At 66.1% G+C, this 14,294-nt stretch overlaps 1 protein-coding gene across 2 annotated transcripts; it reads right to left on the bottom strand.

Annotated features, from left to right (window-relative positions):
- Positions 1-526: 526 nt before the first annotated feature.
- BRSK1 (BR serine/threonine kinase 1) lies at positions 527-13,828 on the bottom strand. Of its 2 annotated transcripts, XM_084258018.1 has the most exons (19): positions 13,655-13,828; positions 12,182-12,276; positions 12,000-12,085; positions 10,051-10,191; positions 6,940-7,056; positions 6,827-6,860; positions 6,674-6,742; positions 4,682-4,828; positions 4,373-4,404; positions 3,900-4,070; positions 3,596-3,693; positions 3,254-3,413; positions 3,085-3,145; positions 2,360-2,729; positions 1,962-2,010; positions 1,754-1,877; positions 1,379-1,574; positions 1,163-1,252; positions 527-819 (listed from the first exon to the last, which is right to left on the bottom strand). In XM_084258018.1, exons 1-19 carry the CDS (start codon positions 13,788-13,790, stop codon positions 662-664), a joined length of 2,334 nt encoding a protein of 777 aa, XP_084114144.1. In that variant the 5' UTR covers positions 13,791-13,828; the 3' UTR covers positions 527-661. The 2 variants fall into 2 exon arrangements, with proteins under 2 accessions (XP_084114144.1, XP_084114145.1); XM_084258019.1 differs by having other exon boundaries at positions 3,085-3,413; positions 13,655-13,803.
- Between the last annotated feature and the right edge of the window lie 466 nt (positions 13,829-14,294).

Raw genomic sequence — 14,294 nt, 5'->3', positions numbered from 1 at the left:
ATGCTGCACTCCCCATGGCCCCAGGGTGAGCTAGGGGTGCTGTCTGCCCCCATTCGGAATGCAGGGGGTGCTGGTGGGGCGGGTGTCCGGCCCCTGCCCTTCAGCCGCTTCCCTGCAACCTGGGCCGCCCAGAATGGAGAGGCTAAGGCCAGCCAGGCATCCCTGATCAAGGCTATTTATTATTATTATTATTATTAATTTTTTTGCCGCCGGCGGAATCAGAGACACGGACGCAGGCAGGATCACGCGAAACCAGAATTCCTTCCGGAGAGCAAATCCGTACAGAAGGTCGTGGGGGGCGGGGCCGGGGGAGGGCCGGGAAGGGGACTTGGGACGACACGAGGACAGACGCCCTGTCTGTCCGGATCTGCTAAGCCACCCCAGCCAGCCCCGTCCCTCCCCCACCCCGCCCGCAGAGAGTGATCAATAAATAAAATAATAAATTAATCAATAAATAAAATAGAAACAGCTCCCCCGCCCCCAGATCCCCTAGAACCACCCCCCATTGGGCACGGTCCCAGCCCCATCCCTGCAGGGCCAGGCCGGGTTTTTTGTGTCTCCCCCTCCCTACATACTCCTTGGGCCCTATTTACAGATTCACAGTTGGGGGGGCAGGGAAGGGGGGTGGAGGGGGCTCCCCTCCTTCCCTGGCCCCCTGGGGTCAGGGCAAAGGGGTCCCGTTGGTGGCCAGGAGCTTCTTGTCCTTGGGGGGGCCTCGGCGGGGAGAGCTGGTCAGCTCGGGGTCTGGGCGGCCCGGAGGGGGCTGCAGGCTGCGGGGCGGGGTGCCGGTAGGCCGGGTCTGGGCCCCGTTCTTCTCATCTGCGAGGGAGGAGAGGTTTGGCCTCAGTGTCCCCTGGGACGCACACTGGGTGGCCAGGGCGCCCATCCCTGGGCTGGAGGCCTGGAGAGGCAGTTGTTGGGGCCACCCCTCGGCCAGGCCGGGCAGCCCAGCACCAGCAGGTGGACCTGGGACACCAGCTCCCTCGATGGGCCAGTGCCGCTATCCTCAACCCCGCGATGGAGAATGCCCCCCAGCGGCCAGGCCTCCTGGGCCTGCTCACGGCGCTGACAACAGGGGCCGGCCCCCAGCACCCCGCCTCCCGCAGCAGCTGGCCCCTGCGCTGCCCCCTCCACCCGTGCGTCCTCCAGGGCCAGCCCCCACCTGCCAGGGCCTGCACGGATGGCTGGTCGTGGGTGCTCAGCAGCTGCGCCTGGATGGTCTCCACCACGCGCTTGAACCGCCGGCTGGGACCTGGAGGGGCGGACAGACCGGCTGGGGAGGCGGGAACGGGGCCCTGCCCAGCTGGCCCCCAGGCCTGCCTCCCACACCCCCTCGGGGGCCTGAGGGCCCACATCCCTGCGGGGCAGCCAGACTCACCCGAAATGAGAGTGAAGGTGACGGAGTAGATGCCGCCCCCGCCGCCGTCCCGCCGGGGGGAGGGCTCCGGGCCCTCGGAGGAGCTGATGTCCACCTGGAAGCGGACGGGCTTCTGGAAGACGGAAGGGCCGCCGCTGGCCTTGTACTCGGCCCTGAAGCTGGTCTGGGACAGCACGCTGTGACTCAGGCTGGGGATCTGAGAGGGGACAGCGGCCGGGTGAGGCCGGGGAAGGGCCTCAGGCCACTCCCTGCCCCACCGTGACCCAAGCGAACTCTCCACAGAAACCACAGCACCGCGAGCCCCGGAGGAGGGCAGGCCCGGCGAGGGAGCGCGCCCTGGCCGCGGGGCCCCCGCGGGGTGGCCAGGCCCCTCACCGACAGGAAGGCGTGGACGATGTCTGCTTTGATGCTGCTGAGAGGTTTGTCCTTTAGCACGAGGAATATTTGCTCTTCTTTGTCCAAGGAGATGAAGTTCCCGAACCAGGAGCGTTTGGCCAGCCTGAGTGGGAGGGAGGTGGCGCGGTCAGGGGTGAAGGGAGGCGCAGGCCCCCCTCCACCACCACCCGCCCTGCCTGCTACTCACTCTGGAGAGGACTCTGGTGTCAAACTGGACATCTCTTCGGCGGTGGGGACTGGGTGGGGGCGAGGAGAGAGCCGGTCAGCGCCTCCATCGTCCAGGCGGCCGGACAGTCCCAGCAGCCAGGCCCCAGGGGCAGGCCCCAGACGGTCCATCTGGAGGTGCCCCGCCCCCCACAGGCAACACCCCCTGGGGTGGGGCCCGCTGGCCAGGAGCCAATGGGGCGCGAGCCGGCGGAGCTCGGAGGGGCTCCTCCCCCGGGCCGCAGGCTCCACCTCCTCGCCCCAAGACCCCCGCCTCTTCTCCCAGCTCGGGACCCACATCTTAGGTCCTTAGCTCCCCTCCCACGCTCACGTTCAGAGGCTGGCCCGTCCCCCCGCACCCGCGTCCCAGGGACCCCGTACCCTGCATCTTGCGCCGGTGAAAGCGCGGGGAACCCAGGAAGCTGTTGCGGATGGAATTGAGACGACTCCTCCAGGCGGCTCCCCCGACGCCGCCGCCGGGGCTGGGGGGTGGTGTTGTCCCCGGGGTCCCCGTAGGGCTAGCCCGGGGTGTGTGCAGGGGCGAGTGCAAGGGGGTTCCCCCTGAGGAGCGTGGGGAGCCTGGAGGACCGGGCAGAGGCGTGGAGCGGGCACTGGGGGGTGGGGGCTGCTCGCAGGTGCCCCCACCCCTGGGGCCCCGAGAAGGCAGCGTCTGCGTTTTGGAAGTTGGGGAGCCCCCGCCCCGAGCCTCGTCTCCAGTCCCTGGCTCCGGTGAGAAGGAAAAGACCGGACTCTGCGAAAAACAGGGAAAGGGTGGACTACAACTCCCAGGAGGCTCTGGGAGCCCGACATGCACACCCCCAAGGAGGCTGGCCCCGAGCATGCCGGAACTTGTAGTCTGAGCGTCGCCCCGGCCCACTGTTGGACGGGGCTCCCGGCCTGCTCACTGCGGTCGGCGCAGCGGGGCCCGCGCCAGAAGGCGCTCAGCTGGCCTCTGTGAAAGCCAACCCCAAGGGACGGAGCTGGCCAGCGGACTAGGTCTCTGGCCCCCGGGGACAAGGAGGCCATGCGGCCACTGCTCCGCCTCGGGGCCACAGTCATCACCCCTTCCCCTCCCCAGGGCCCCCGGGGGGGGGGGGCGGCCGTACCCGCGGGCTGCTCAGGGGGCTGGAGGACAGGCCCGTGGAGGCCCCACTGACACTGCGGGACCTGCTTCCAGGAAGAGGGGAAAGAAGAACATCAGGTGCGAGGCTTCCGCGTCCACTCCCTTCCGGGCCACCCTGGCCGAGCCGCCCGGAGGGCGGGGCCGGCGCCCACCTCTGGCTGTGCTGGGCCATCTCCAGGGCCCGGCGCGTGGGCACCGGGGAGCCGCCGCCCCCTGCGTCCGTGATGCTCAGGACCTCCATGGACTTGCGCTCCGGCCGCCGCTTCCCGTGCCGGCTCAGCATGGGGGAGTCCACGCGCTTCCGGGGCGGGTCTGCGACAGAGCCCCCCAGTCGGACCCGCGCCGAGGCCGCGGGCCACCCAGACGGGCCGGGGCCCGGCGCTCCGAGGGCGCTGACAGCGGTCACGCCGCGAGGCCGGGCTGAAGGCCCCGCGGCTCGGGGTGGCCGCCCCTTCCTTCCCGGGGGCGTCGCGCGGGGCCCCAGCCCCCCTCACCGACGTCATTCCGGGGCGGCAGGTCCTGGTCCTCACAGCTGGGGTACCGCTCCTTGCGATCCAGAAGCAGGTAATAGATCATCTTCTCCTGGTTCTCCCTGCGGGGGGGGGGCGAGTCGGGGGGACAGGACCCAAGTCAGAGATGGGGCCCCAGTCGGGGCTCCCCTGGCGCTGGGCTCTGGGGCTCAGGCCACCTGGTGCGCCCCCTGCCGGCTGCCCGCGGTTCTGCGGATGCTCGCGCACTGGGCCCGGCCTTGGGGGGCGGGTGGGGGGCATTGGGGGGCAAGGGCGGGGGACGACTCACTCCTCGCTGCGCAGCTCGCGGTGCAGCCGCTCGCGGTCCCTGAAGCAGCCCAGGGAAGCCATGCTTTCCAGGACGTCGGGGTCCAGCTCCCCGTTTGACGGCAGGCTCCGCATGGCCACCCGGCGGCCTGGGGCTGGCTCCAGGCAGGGGTCTGGCTCGTGTTTCCCGCCCCTTGGGAGGGAGGGGAACGTTATGGGGAATAGGCTTCTGGATTCGAAACGAACCTCCCTCTGAGGCCCAGGGGGTCTGGCCCCCAGCCTCCCACCTCGGACCCGAGGGTCCAGGCCACCGCCCTCCTCCAGCAGAACAGGACCCTCCTCTTCCCCTAGGACCCAGAAGTCCAGGCCCCCAGCATCCCACCCCCAAGCCGGGTCTCCTGCTTTGGGGACCACTGACATTTGGGGCCCTGTCTCTTCCTCCCTGGGGGCCCTGACCCTCCCTGGGGACCCCACGTGCAGTTCACCCACACTCACAGGTACCAGGGGTGTTTCTGAATTTGCTCCAGCTGTGAAGAGTGGGTCATAGAGAAGCAGAAGTGAGGCCATATGAAGACAGTGGGCTCGCAGTGGAAGTGATGGGGTGGCACGGGGGTCCCCAAGCCCCAGGTGCCGAGTTCCCCCCCACCCCCGGGGCGGGTGGTGTCTCCCCCTAGCGGTGGCTGGGCGTGCAGGCGCAGCCCGCGCACGCGCAGTGCGACCCCTGGGCCGCGGCCGCCTGGCGCCTGCGCAGTGGCAGGTTGGCCATGCCCGGGTCCTCGCGGCCCGCCGGCGCCCGCCACTCACGCTCAGCCTCTTCTCGGGCTCCACTTCGATCATCCCCCTCAGGAGGCTCTGGCAGTCTGGAGGGATGAAGTGGGGCATGTGGAAGACGCCCCGTTTCACCTTCTCCAGCAGCTGGCGCAGGTTGTCGTCGTCGAAGGGCAGCGCCCCCTGGGCGGGAAGAGACCGGACGCCTTACCCGGGCTCGACGCCGCCCCCCGACGGCTCCTCCCCGCGGGCGCTTCGCGCGCCCACTCTGCCCACAGGAGGGTCGCCCGCGCCCGCAGTTCACCCGGCGGCCGCCTGGCCACCCCCGCGGCCGGCACCGTGTCCCCAGCAGCTGCCGCCTCCAGGACGCGACTCTGCGCCCGCGCAGCCCCGACCCTCCCCGCCCCACACGCCTGGCCCTAGTGCGGCTGCCAGGCCCCCCGTCCGCGGCGCTTGCCGGCTCCCCCACTCGCGTGCCCAGCAGCGCCCCAACTCGGGGAAGGAGCTGGCCTAAGGCCAGTTCTGGGAAACTCGTTGCTGGGCGCCGCAGAGCGCCGGACAGGCCTGGAGGGGCAGCCCCGCACCCCCCTGCGCGGGCGCCCCGGGACCCGGGCCGAGCCGGGGAAGGTCACCAAGCGGGGCTCGCCTGCATTTTCCTCCTCCAGGCACAAACAGGCGTCCGCCCGGACCACACGCACCTCAGCACCACCCCCGTGCAAAGAGCAAAGCCACCCACAGAAGGCCCCACAACAGGGGACGCTTTACAGGCCGCTGGAAGGAAACTTGCTTACGAGGTGGCAGGTAAAGCCGAAGGGAAAAAAGCTGAAGGGGAAAAAAAGGCTGATGTCTCCCAGCTCAGCAGGCCCGGGCACTCTGGGCAGCGGCCTCCGTGCTCTGTGCCTGTCCTCGGGTGCCCAGAAGCAGGCTGGGGACTCAGGTTCCCCCTGGCGAGCAGAGTCGCAAACACGGCCAAGCGTGTGCTGGATTGTGGTTTGAGTGGTAAACCCCATTCGTGCCCGGGCAGGCGCGAGGTGTTCTGAGGGACCCCAGTCTGCAGGACACCCCCTGTGCAGAGAAGGCCTGAGGCCCGGCGGGAACGGCCCGCCTCTTGGGGGGTGGAGGGGGCTGGCGCAGAGCCTGTGGGCTCCAGCCCCGTGTTTTCAATCCCCACGGCAGAGGAGCTCAGTCTGGAACCTTCCAAGCCAGCCTCTCAAGGGCTGTTCTCCCCAGTGACTTGGGTGCCATGAAGGTTACAGGGGCTGGCCTTGTTTCCCCCGATGTCAAATCCGGCCTGGTCACGCGAGCCTCGCGGTTACGGGGACAAAGGCTGGTCCAGGGCCTGCTTCTTAGCAGCTGTGCCCAGGGGCCAGTCGCTGCCCCTCTGAGCTGCCGGGAGTTAGTGCGCGCAGCATGCAGCGCAGAGTCCCTCTAGTTTCCTGGGGCTCAGGGTGCTTCTGGGTTGCTTGCTGGGTGCGGGCTCTGGACAAGCCGCAGAGCAAGGACACAGGCCTTGGGGCACATGCCCGCCCTCAGGAGCTGGTGAAATAGAGGGTTGGGGGTGCCACTCAAGGAATTGCCTGGCTACTCACACAGTGGCGCCGTGGGTGGTACTGGGAAGGGGAGGGGAGCTTCCCCGGGGAGGTGCCCCCACGGGGCGGCCTCTGGACAGGCGACTGGTGAGCTGGAGAGGAAGGCTGGAGAGTATCTAGGCAAGTGACAGAGCTGCAGGGACGGAGAGCCTAGGCCGCAGGGGCAGGCAAGTGCGGGGGCCCCGTGGTCGACACCCGCTGACAGCTCCAGCTCTGCTTCCACTCCCTACCACAGTGCTGCGGAACCCCAGAGTCGGCTGGTGACACACCCAGCGACAGGCCCTCCAGAGCCCCTGGCGGCCCGTGGCCTGCTGACCAGCTCATGTCTGTGACTGACAGGGTGAGAGTCCAGGCACACAGGAGGCTCCAGGATCTTGGTCTGCAGGTTAATGGGCCCACCTTCCTGGCCCCTCAGGGCAGGAGAGCTGGGGGCACTCACCACAAGCAGGGCGAAGAGGATCACCCCACAGCTCCACATGTCAGCCCGGCGGCCGTCGTACTTCTCTCCCTGGAAGAGAGGAGGGCCCCTGACCACCGCTGGCTGGCGATGTGCCCCGTGCCCTGCCCTGCCCTCCGCGTGCGGGTCACTCACCTTGATCACCTCTGGACACGCGTAGTGGGGGGACCTGAGGGAGAGAGGCGGGTGAGGCTGGGCCGCTGCCGGGCCCTCCCCCCTGCGCACCCCCACGCGGGAGGCCCGCTCACCCGCAGCTGGTCTCCAGCAGGCTGTCCCCCACCTGCAGCGACGCCATGCCGAAGTCGGCGATGCGGATGTTGTTCTTCTCGTCCAGCAGCAGGTTCTCGGGCTTCAGGTCCCTGTGGCTGGACAGGCAGGGGCGGCTCAGCCTCGCCTTGCTCCTGGCGGCTGCCCGTCTCAGCAAGCTGCCCACCGTAGAGAGACGCGCGGAAGGGACGCGGGCGAGCACCACGGTCAGCGGGTTGTCTTCAGCCACCCCCCACCCCTCCCCTGCCGGCCTGGGGGGAGACCTGGCAGTGCCTGCTCCGCAGGTATTTCCACAGAGAGGACATGGCCTTTGGAGGGGAGCAGGCCAGTGGGTATTCTCAGACGCGCGTAAGAACACCAGAGGGGCCGCGATGCCAGGGACAGGGACACTGAGGCGAGGCCCCTCGGCGCCCCGCGGGGAACTGAGGCGGGGGAGGGCGGAGGGGTTCACAGAAGCAGGGCCGGTGGGCTGTGATGGCGGGCCACGGGGCTTCAGGGCGCGTGCTGCGGCCACATACAGGTGAAGCAGGGTGAAAGGGGACCCCTATCACACAGTCAACCAGTGTTGCTGCAACAAAAATAACACAGTGGCTCCCTGGGGGCGCAGGAGTTAGTCTCAGTGCTATAAAGCTGTCCACAGCCACCGCAGCACAACTTTGATCCCCGGCCAGGGAGTGACCCACAGGGCGCAGCAGACCTCTCCTGTCTCCCCCTGCTCCCCTCGGCAGTGGATTTCGGTCAGTCTGCCTGTTGTTCCCCACTCTGTCTCTGGGGAGTCCCCTCACCCCCCACATCTCTGGCCTGCACCCCAGCTCTTCTATGCATAAATACATAAATCTTAAAAAAAAAAAAAACCCTGAACTTAGGGCCTCCCCTGGTGGCGCAGCGGTTGAGCGCTGGGCTGCGAGGCTGCCTGCAGCCTCTGCAGCGCCGGATTGTTCCCCGGCCTCCAGTGAAGGTCCCACCAAAAAAAACCCAAAAACTTAAAAATAAATTCGACTACCCCACGCCCTCAGAACCCCCACGCTTGGGCCCAAAGTACTCAAGATTAGGGGTTAAGGCGGGGGGGGGGGGGGGGGGGGAGAGCAGGTGGTGCCCAGGATCCTCGTCTCCGCGGGAGGGGCCTTAACTGGGTCAAACGGGCGGCTCCGTTTATTCACTATCGCCCCCTGGAGGCCAGTCTTGTCAACGTCAGCATTTTGACTCCCTCTGCTCAACAGGGAGGTGTCGAGGATTTAATGGGCTCCCTTTTTATCACCAGGCTTTAACCCCAAGGCTGAGCCCCTCAGTCTGATTCCACCCCACCTCCAGCCCCATCCCAGGGATGGAAAGGTGAGCTGAAGGCATCCATTTTGCACCTTCATTCATCATAAAAAGTGCATTTAATATCTTGATTTGAGGACTGCGAGCACCAAGTCAGGAAAGGATCATCTTTCCACAGGGAAGATCAAATGCAAACTGCCCCTTGGCCTTTACCTCAAGCCATATACAAAAACGAACTTGAAGCTATCAGCAGCCTCTGCAGCACAAGTTTGATCACTGGCCGGCCAGGGAGCTACCCACATGGCACAGCAGACCTCTCCTGCCGCCCGCTGCTCCCCTCAGCAGTGTATTTCTTCAGTCTGCCTGTTCTGTTCCCCGCTCTGTCTCTGGTGAATCCTCTCCCCCCCACCCCCGGACCTCTGGCCTGACCCCAGTTCTTGTATGCATAAATAAAAGTATTTTTAAAAACACAAACATAGCAGAAAGTCTTAGTGACTTTGAGTTGGACAGAAGAAGTATGAACTGTAAAAGAAAAAAAACAAGAAATGGGTTCATCAAAGTTTGAAACTCTTGCTTTTCAGAGACATGTCATAAAGATGCAGAAGCGTGTCACCACTGGGAGAAAATACTTGGAAAACATGGCTATGATACGACTCATTCCCCGAATAGTAACGCTCAGAAGTTATTCCTAGAATTAGCTCCTGTTCCTAGAATACAGCATTCTTAGAATTCAATAATAAAAGACAAAGAATTCAATTAAAAATAGGCAAAGGGTGGCCACCCTGGTAGCGCAAGGGGTTAAGTCTCAGCACTATGAAGCTGTCCGCAGCCACTGCAGTAAGAGTTCTATCCCCAGCCAGGGAGCTGACCCACAGTGCACAGCAGACCTCTCCTGTCTCCCCGCTGCTCCCCTCAGCAGTGCATTTCAGTGGATCCACCGGTTCTGCTCCCCACTCTGTCTCTGGTGAGTCCTCTCACCACCACCCCTGGCCCCTCTGGCCTACATCCCAGCTTTTGTATGCATAAATGAATGAACCTTTAAAAGACAAAAAAGGCAAAGGATGTGAACATACATTTCTACAAAAAGATGGACAAACGAATGAAAAGTACAGGAAGATGCTTGGCATGATTAGCCATCCGGGAAATGCATGTCCAAACCACAGCGAGATGTCACTTTGCACCCACCTGGGTGACTAAAATCAGAAAGTCAGATAAGGGCCTCCCTGGTGGCGAAGGGGTTAAGCACAGCACTATCAAGCCAGACAGTGCTGCAGAAGTTCAATTCCCAGGCAGGATGCTGACCCACGTGGTGCAGCAGACCTTTCCTGTCTTCCTGCTGCTCCCCTCAGCAGTGTATCTCAGTAGATCTGCCCCCTCCCCTCTGTCTCTCGTGAATTCTCTCACCCCCCAGACCTCTGGCCTGCACCCTAGTTCTTGTATGAATAAATAAATAAATCTTAAAAAAACAAACAAGCAAACAAACAAAACAAAAGCCCATGGAGCGTGTGATGCCGTCGCCATGATGTGGCCAGAACAGGCACATCCAGAGACAGAAAATAGGTCAGTGGGCGTCAGGCGCCAGGCAGGCAGGAAAGGGAGTGACCACTTCATGGGTGCAGGATGACATTCTGGGTGATGAAAATGCCCTGAAATTCCACAATAGTGATGCGCGCACAGAGGAGAGGCCTACTGAACCTTACGCTCTGAAGAGCAAGGCGCAGCAAGGGAGTTATAGGTATGTCCGTTTTTAAAAAAGGATAAAGAGTTCGCTCGGGGGCTGCGCCTGGCTGACTCCCCACAGCCCCCGTGGGCCCTCCCAGCCCCCTCACCAGATGGAGTAGCTATGGCAGAAGTCCAGTGCTGACACGATCTGGCGGAAGAACTTCCGGGCCTCCTTGGGGGTCAGTCTCCCCTTCTTCACCAGGTAGTCGAACAGCTCACCTCCGGAGACATGCTCCAGGACCAGGTACCTGGGGGCCACGGGGTTGGGGGGGGGCAGAGGGCTAGAAGGGGCATGCAGATGGCCAGAGTCTGGTCTCCCTCCCCCATAAACACCCTCACTCCCACACTGGACCTCGGTCCCATTGGCCTGTGGAAGCTGAGAATCTCCATGCTCGTGTGTCCCTGGAAGGAGGAGACACGGACCCCCATCGAACTCTGGCAGGGACCCCAACTGCCAGGAAAAGGGGAGGAGGGTCCGGTTCCCATCAGTCCTGGGAGGAGACTCCAATTGCACGAGTCTCCGGAAAGAAAAGCCCGGGAATCCCAGCCCTCACAGCAGACTCCCAGCCACAACCCGGGGCTCGAGACTGCATCTTGGGCGTCCCCACAGCCCCTGGAGGCTAGCCAAGCCGATCCTCATAGGACCTGGCAACTAGAGACCCCTTTCCATCAGCCTCCGGGCAGCCAAAGTCTTCAAAGCCATTAGGACCTGGGGTGAAGATCATGGAAATCCACCTATTCTGCGGCCATGCCATTTGCAGTGTGCATCCTTAAACTGGCAACTGCTGCGATGGGAAAACTACAAGTCCCATTAGCACTTGGCGCGGCAAAGACTACAATTCCCACCAGCCACAGCGGCGGAAAAGCCCAAATCCCCATTAGCCCCCAGGGTGGTAAGGACTACAAGTCCCATCAGCCCCTGGGAGGGGCTAATCCAACTCCCGTCGGTCCTGTGGAGGAAGAGCGTCCCCTCAGCCTGGGGAAGCGCACGGCCGACCCCACCAGCCTGGCGGCTGCCCTCTGCCAGCGTCGGGGCGACCCTCGCTCCTGGGTGTTGCAGGAGCTAAGCCAACGCCACGAGCGCTGGCGAACGGAGACGCCCATTTTTACGGCGTCGCGGGCAGTGCAGGGCCACGCTGGGTCCGCGGCCCAGCCGTCGAGCCCCAGAAGCCTCCGGGGTGGGCACCGGAGTCCCCGTTAGCTCGGGGGCGGCGCCCGTTAGCGCAGGGACCAGCCTGCAGAAACCGCTGCATCAGCCCCCGGGGCCCGAGGCCGCCTGGCTCGTCCGCCGGGACCCTCGCGCCCATCCCCGCAGGCCCGGGGGACATGTGCTCTCCTGAGCGCCCGACGGCGCGACCCCAGGGCCGCCGCGGGGGTGCTGGGCCCGGGCCTCCGGCCGCACCGGGAACCAGAGCGCTCCTGCTGCCATGAGCGCCGGGCCGGCCGCGGCCGCGGGGAACCCGCCCGGGCAACCGAGGGTGTGGGCACAGCCGGGGATGGCGGGGTGGGGGGGGTTGTCCCCTCTCCCGCCGCGCAGCCCAGCTGTGCCTTGGTCACCAGAGTCCGGACAAAGGCCTATTGTCTGGAGCTGGACAGCTGGCCGCCACCCCCACCCTTCCCGGGGTAACCGACTTTGAGATCCAGTCTCAGGACGCCTAAGGAGGCCCATTGTTGGGGTACCCAGTCACCGCTAAGTTGGGCGGCCGCCAGTGCCCCGGAGTGGGGGGCTGGGAAGAGGGAGGCCTCGCTGGGCCTGGCTTTGCCGGGGCCATTGCTTCAGCTCTGCCCTTAGCGAGCGGGCCTGGGCGAGGACCTGCCGGGGCGGGCTTGGCCTCCGTGCCCCTCACGGGGCAGGCCCGGCTGCCAGATGCCGAGGTGGCCCCGACCCTTAGCATCAGGCCCGTCGGGGCGGGCGCTGTGGGGTGGCCCTCGGCAGTGGGGAAGGGCTTGGGCTGGCAGTGCTGCAGCCCGGAGAGCTCGATTTCCTGTTTCCAGAAAGGTCTCGCCCTGGGAAGTCGGGGAGGGAGCATGCGGGCGGGTGTCTATAAATACCTACAAATATTTCTTGTTCTCGTAGACGTCGTGGAGCTTGAGGACGTGCGGGTGTTCGATGAGCTTCAGGATGGCGATCTCCCGCTCCACCTGGGGGTGCACCGCCCGACATCAGCATGGCCTGCCCCACCCCAGGTGGCCCCACCCACCATCGCCCCCCAACCCCAGCAGGCCCCCCACCCCTACCTTCATCAGCACCGACTCAGACAACTTCTCCCGGTTCACGATCTTGATGGCGACCTTCTGGCCCGTGATGCAGTGGACCCCGAGTTTAACCAGCCCTGGGGGGAGTAGGATTAACAGTGGGGGGGGGGCGTGAGCCCGAGCACACTTCCTCTTCTGGCTGCGATGCCCACCTTGCCACACCTCACGACCTCCTTCCCCTGCTGGCTGCTGAACAGGGGCCCGAATCCCCCTGACCTGAACTGCGGGCCTCAGCCTTCCCTCCCAGACACAGCCCTCTTCCCACTCGCGGAGCCTGCTCCTGCTCCTGACCGACCGTCCACACGCCCTCCCCTGGACGCCCCCCACCCCCCTCACCCCGTTCTCGGTCCTGGTGTGTCTGCTTAAGTTCACGTCTCCATACTTTGTCTGCCCCAGTCTGCCTCCTTCAAACCCGACTCAGCCCGTCGCTTCTTACATTGTTAGTGCTTCAGTCTTCTGGAGACCCAGGCCTCCCAGCAAGTATCGGCCCACATTTGCTCCCTTCCCAGACCCTCCTCAGCCTCCTTCCAACCCCTGACCCCTTGGTCCCCCTTTGGCTGCCCAGAGCCCGCAGGGGATGCCCCAGAAGACACAGGAGGCAGGCCCAGCCCCTCCCCCAGACCGGGGGTCTGTGCCCCCTCCTCTGACCGGCCAGGGCTCCAGGCCCCAGCCCCTCCTCCCCCAGACCCCGGCCTCCTCCCAGACCCCGGGCTCCAGGCCCCCAGCCCTCCTCTGCACCCGCGGCGAGTTCTGCCCGCGCCCTCCCTTTCCCCTAAGTCAGGAATTTGGGTCAGCAGCACCTTCACGCTCAGCAGGCGGATCTGGGGGCCGACCTGTCCCCCTCCCACCTCAGACCCCGGCCCTCAGCTTCCCAGAGACCCGGCTCCCCTCCCGGACCCCCTGTGGAGGCTGTGGTGTGCCGTTCCAGCCCCGCACGCACCCCCGGAAGGAAGGATGCCACCGCTGGTGGCTGTTCAGCAGCGGAGACCGACCCCCTTCCACGGCCGGTGCCCCACACCGAGCCCGCCCGCGGGTGGAGCGGGGAGTGGTGCAGACCCCGCGGCCCCCGCTGCCCGCCCGACACCCCCCACCCGCCAGCAGAGCCCTCCTAGGCCCGAGGGCAGTGCGGAGGGAGCGGCTGGCAGGCGCGCCCCCATCCCGGCACCTCGCCCCGGCCTGCGGCTGCACTGCAGCAAGGACCTGGCTCCCCACCTGGCCTTGGCGCTGAGGCCGCAGGCCGGCACCCTCCTCGCCCCGGCCACCCAGCCTCGGGCCGGGGCCCCAGTCCCAGCATCTCTGGCGTCCAGGCCCCCACCCCTCCTGCCCCAACCCGAGTCTGAGCCCTGCGGCTCCATCCTGGGGACCTGGCCATCTGGACCCCGAGTCCCTTCTCTGTGAGGGACCAGGACTCCGAGCTCGGAGCCTCCCTCAGCCCCGCGTCCCCGCCCGGCTCACCTGTCTGTCCTTTGCCCAGCGTCTTCTCCAGCCGATAGGGGCCCACATATTGGGCGTGCTGGGGTGGGTGTGGGTGTGGGTGCGGGAGGTGGTAGGCGGGAGAGCCCCCACCCCCCTCCTTGGCCCCGGACGACATGGTGCCCTTGGTCCCGGCACGACCGGCCCCCCGGCCGCCCCCCCTGCGGCCGGCCGCCCCGTCCCTCCGGTGGGGGCCGGCGACCGCTCCGTCCCGGCCCCCCCGGCTGCCCCCCACCTCTCCGGGGGTCCCCAGGGGGCTGGGCTGGGCCCCCCCAGTCGGCGGGCCGCGGAGCTGGGGGAGGGGGGGCTGGCCCGGGGGGGTCAGGCCCCGGGAGTCAGCCTGGCCCGGGGGGGCTGCGCGGCCCCCCCTCCCCAGCCCGTCTCCGGCCGGCCCCCCCCTTCCTGCGCCTCCCCCCGCCGGGGGGGTCTGAGGTGCGGGCCGGCGGATGCTGCAGGCCGAGGTCCCCCCCGCCCCCCCACGCGCCCTCTCTCCTCCGCCTCCTCCTCCTCTCCGCCTCCCCCCGCCACCTCGTCCTTTCTCTCCGGCACGCTGACATCACCATCCGGGGACTCCGGGCCCTTCCCCAAAGTTAACCCTTTCGGAGGGGGGCGGGGGGCAGGG

Source organism: Talpa europaea, assembly GCF_964194135.1.
Source record: "Talpa europaea genome assembly, chromosome: 16".
NCBI lineage: Eukaryota > Metazoa > Chordata > Mammalia > Eulipotyphla > Talpidae > Talpa > Talpa europaea.
This window is presented reverse-complemented; position numbering and strand designations above follow the sequence as displayed.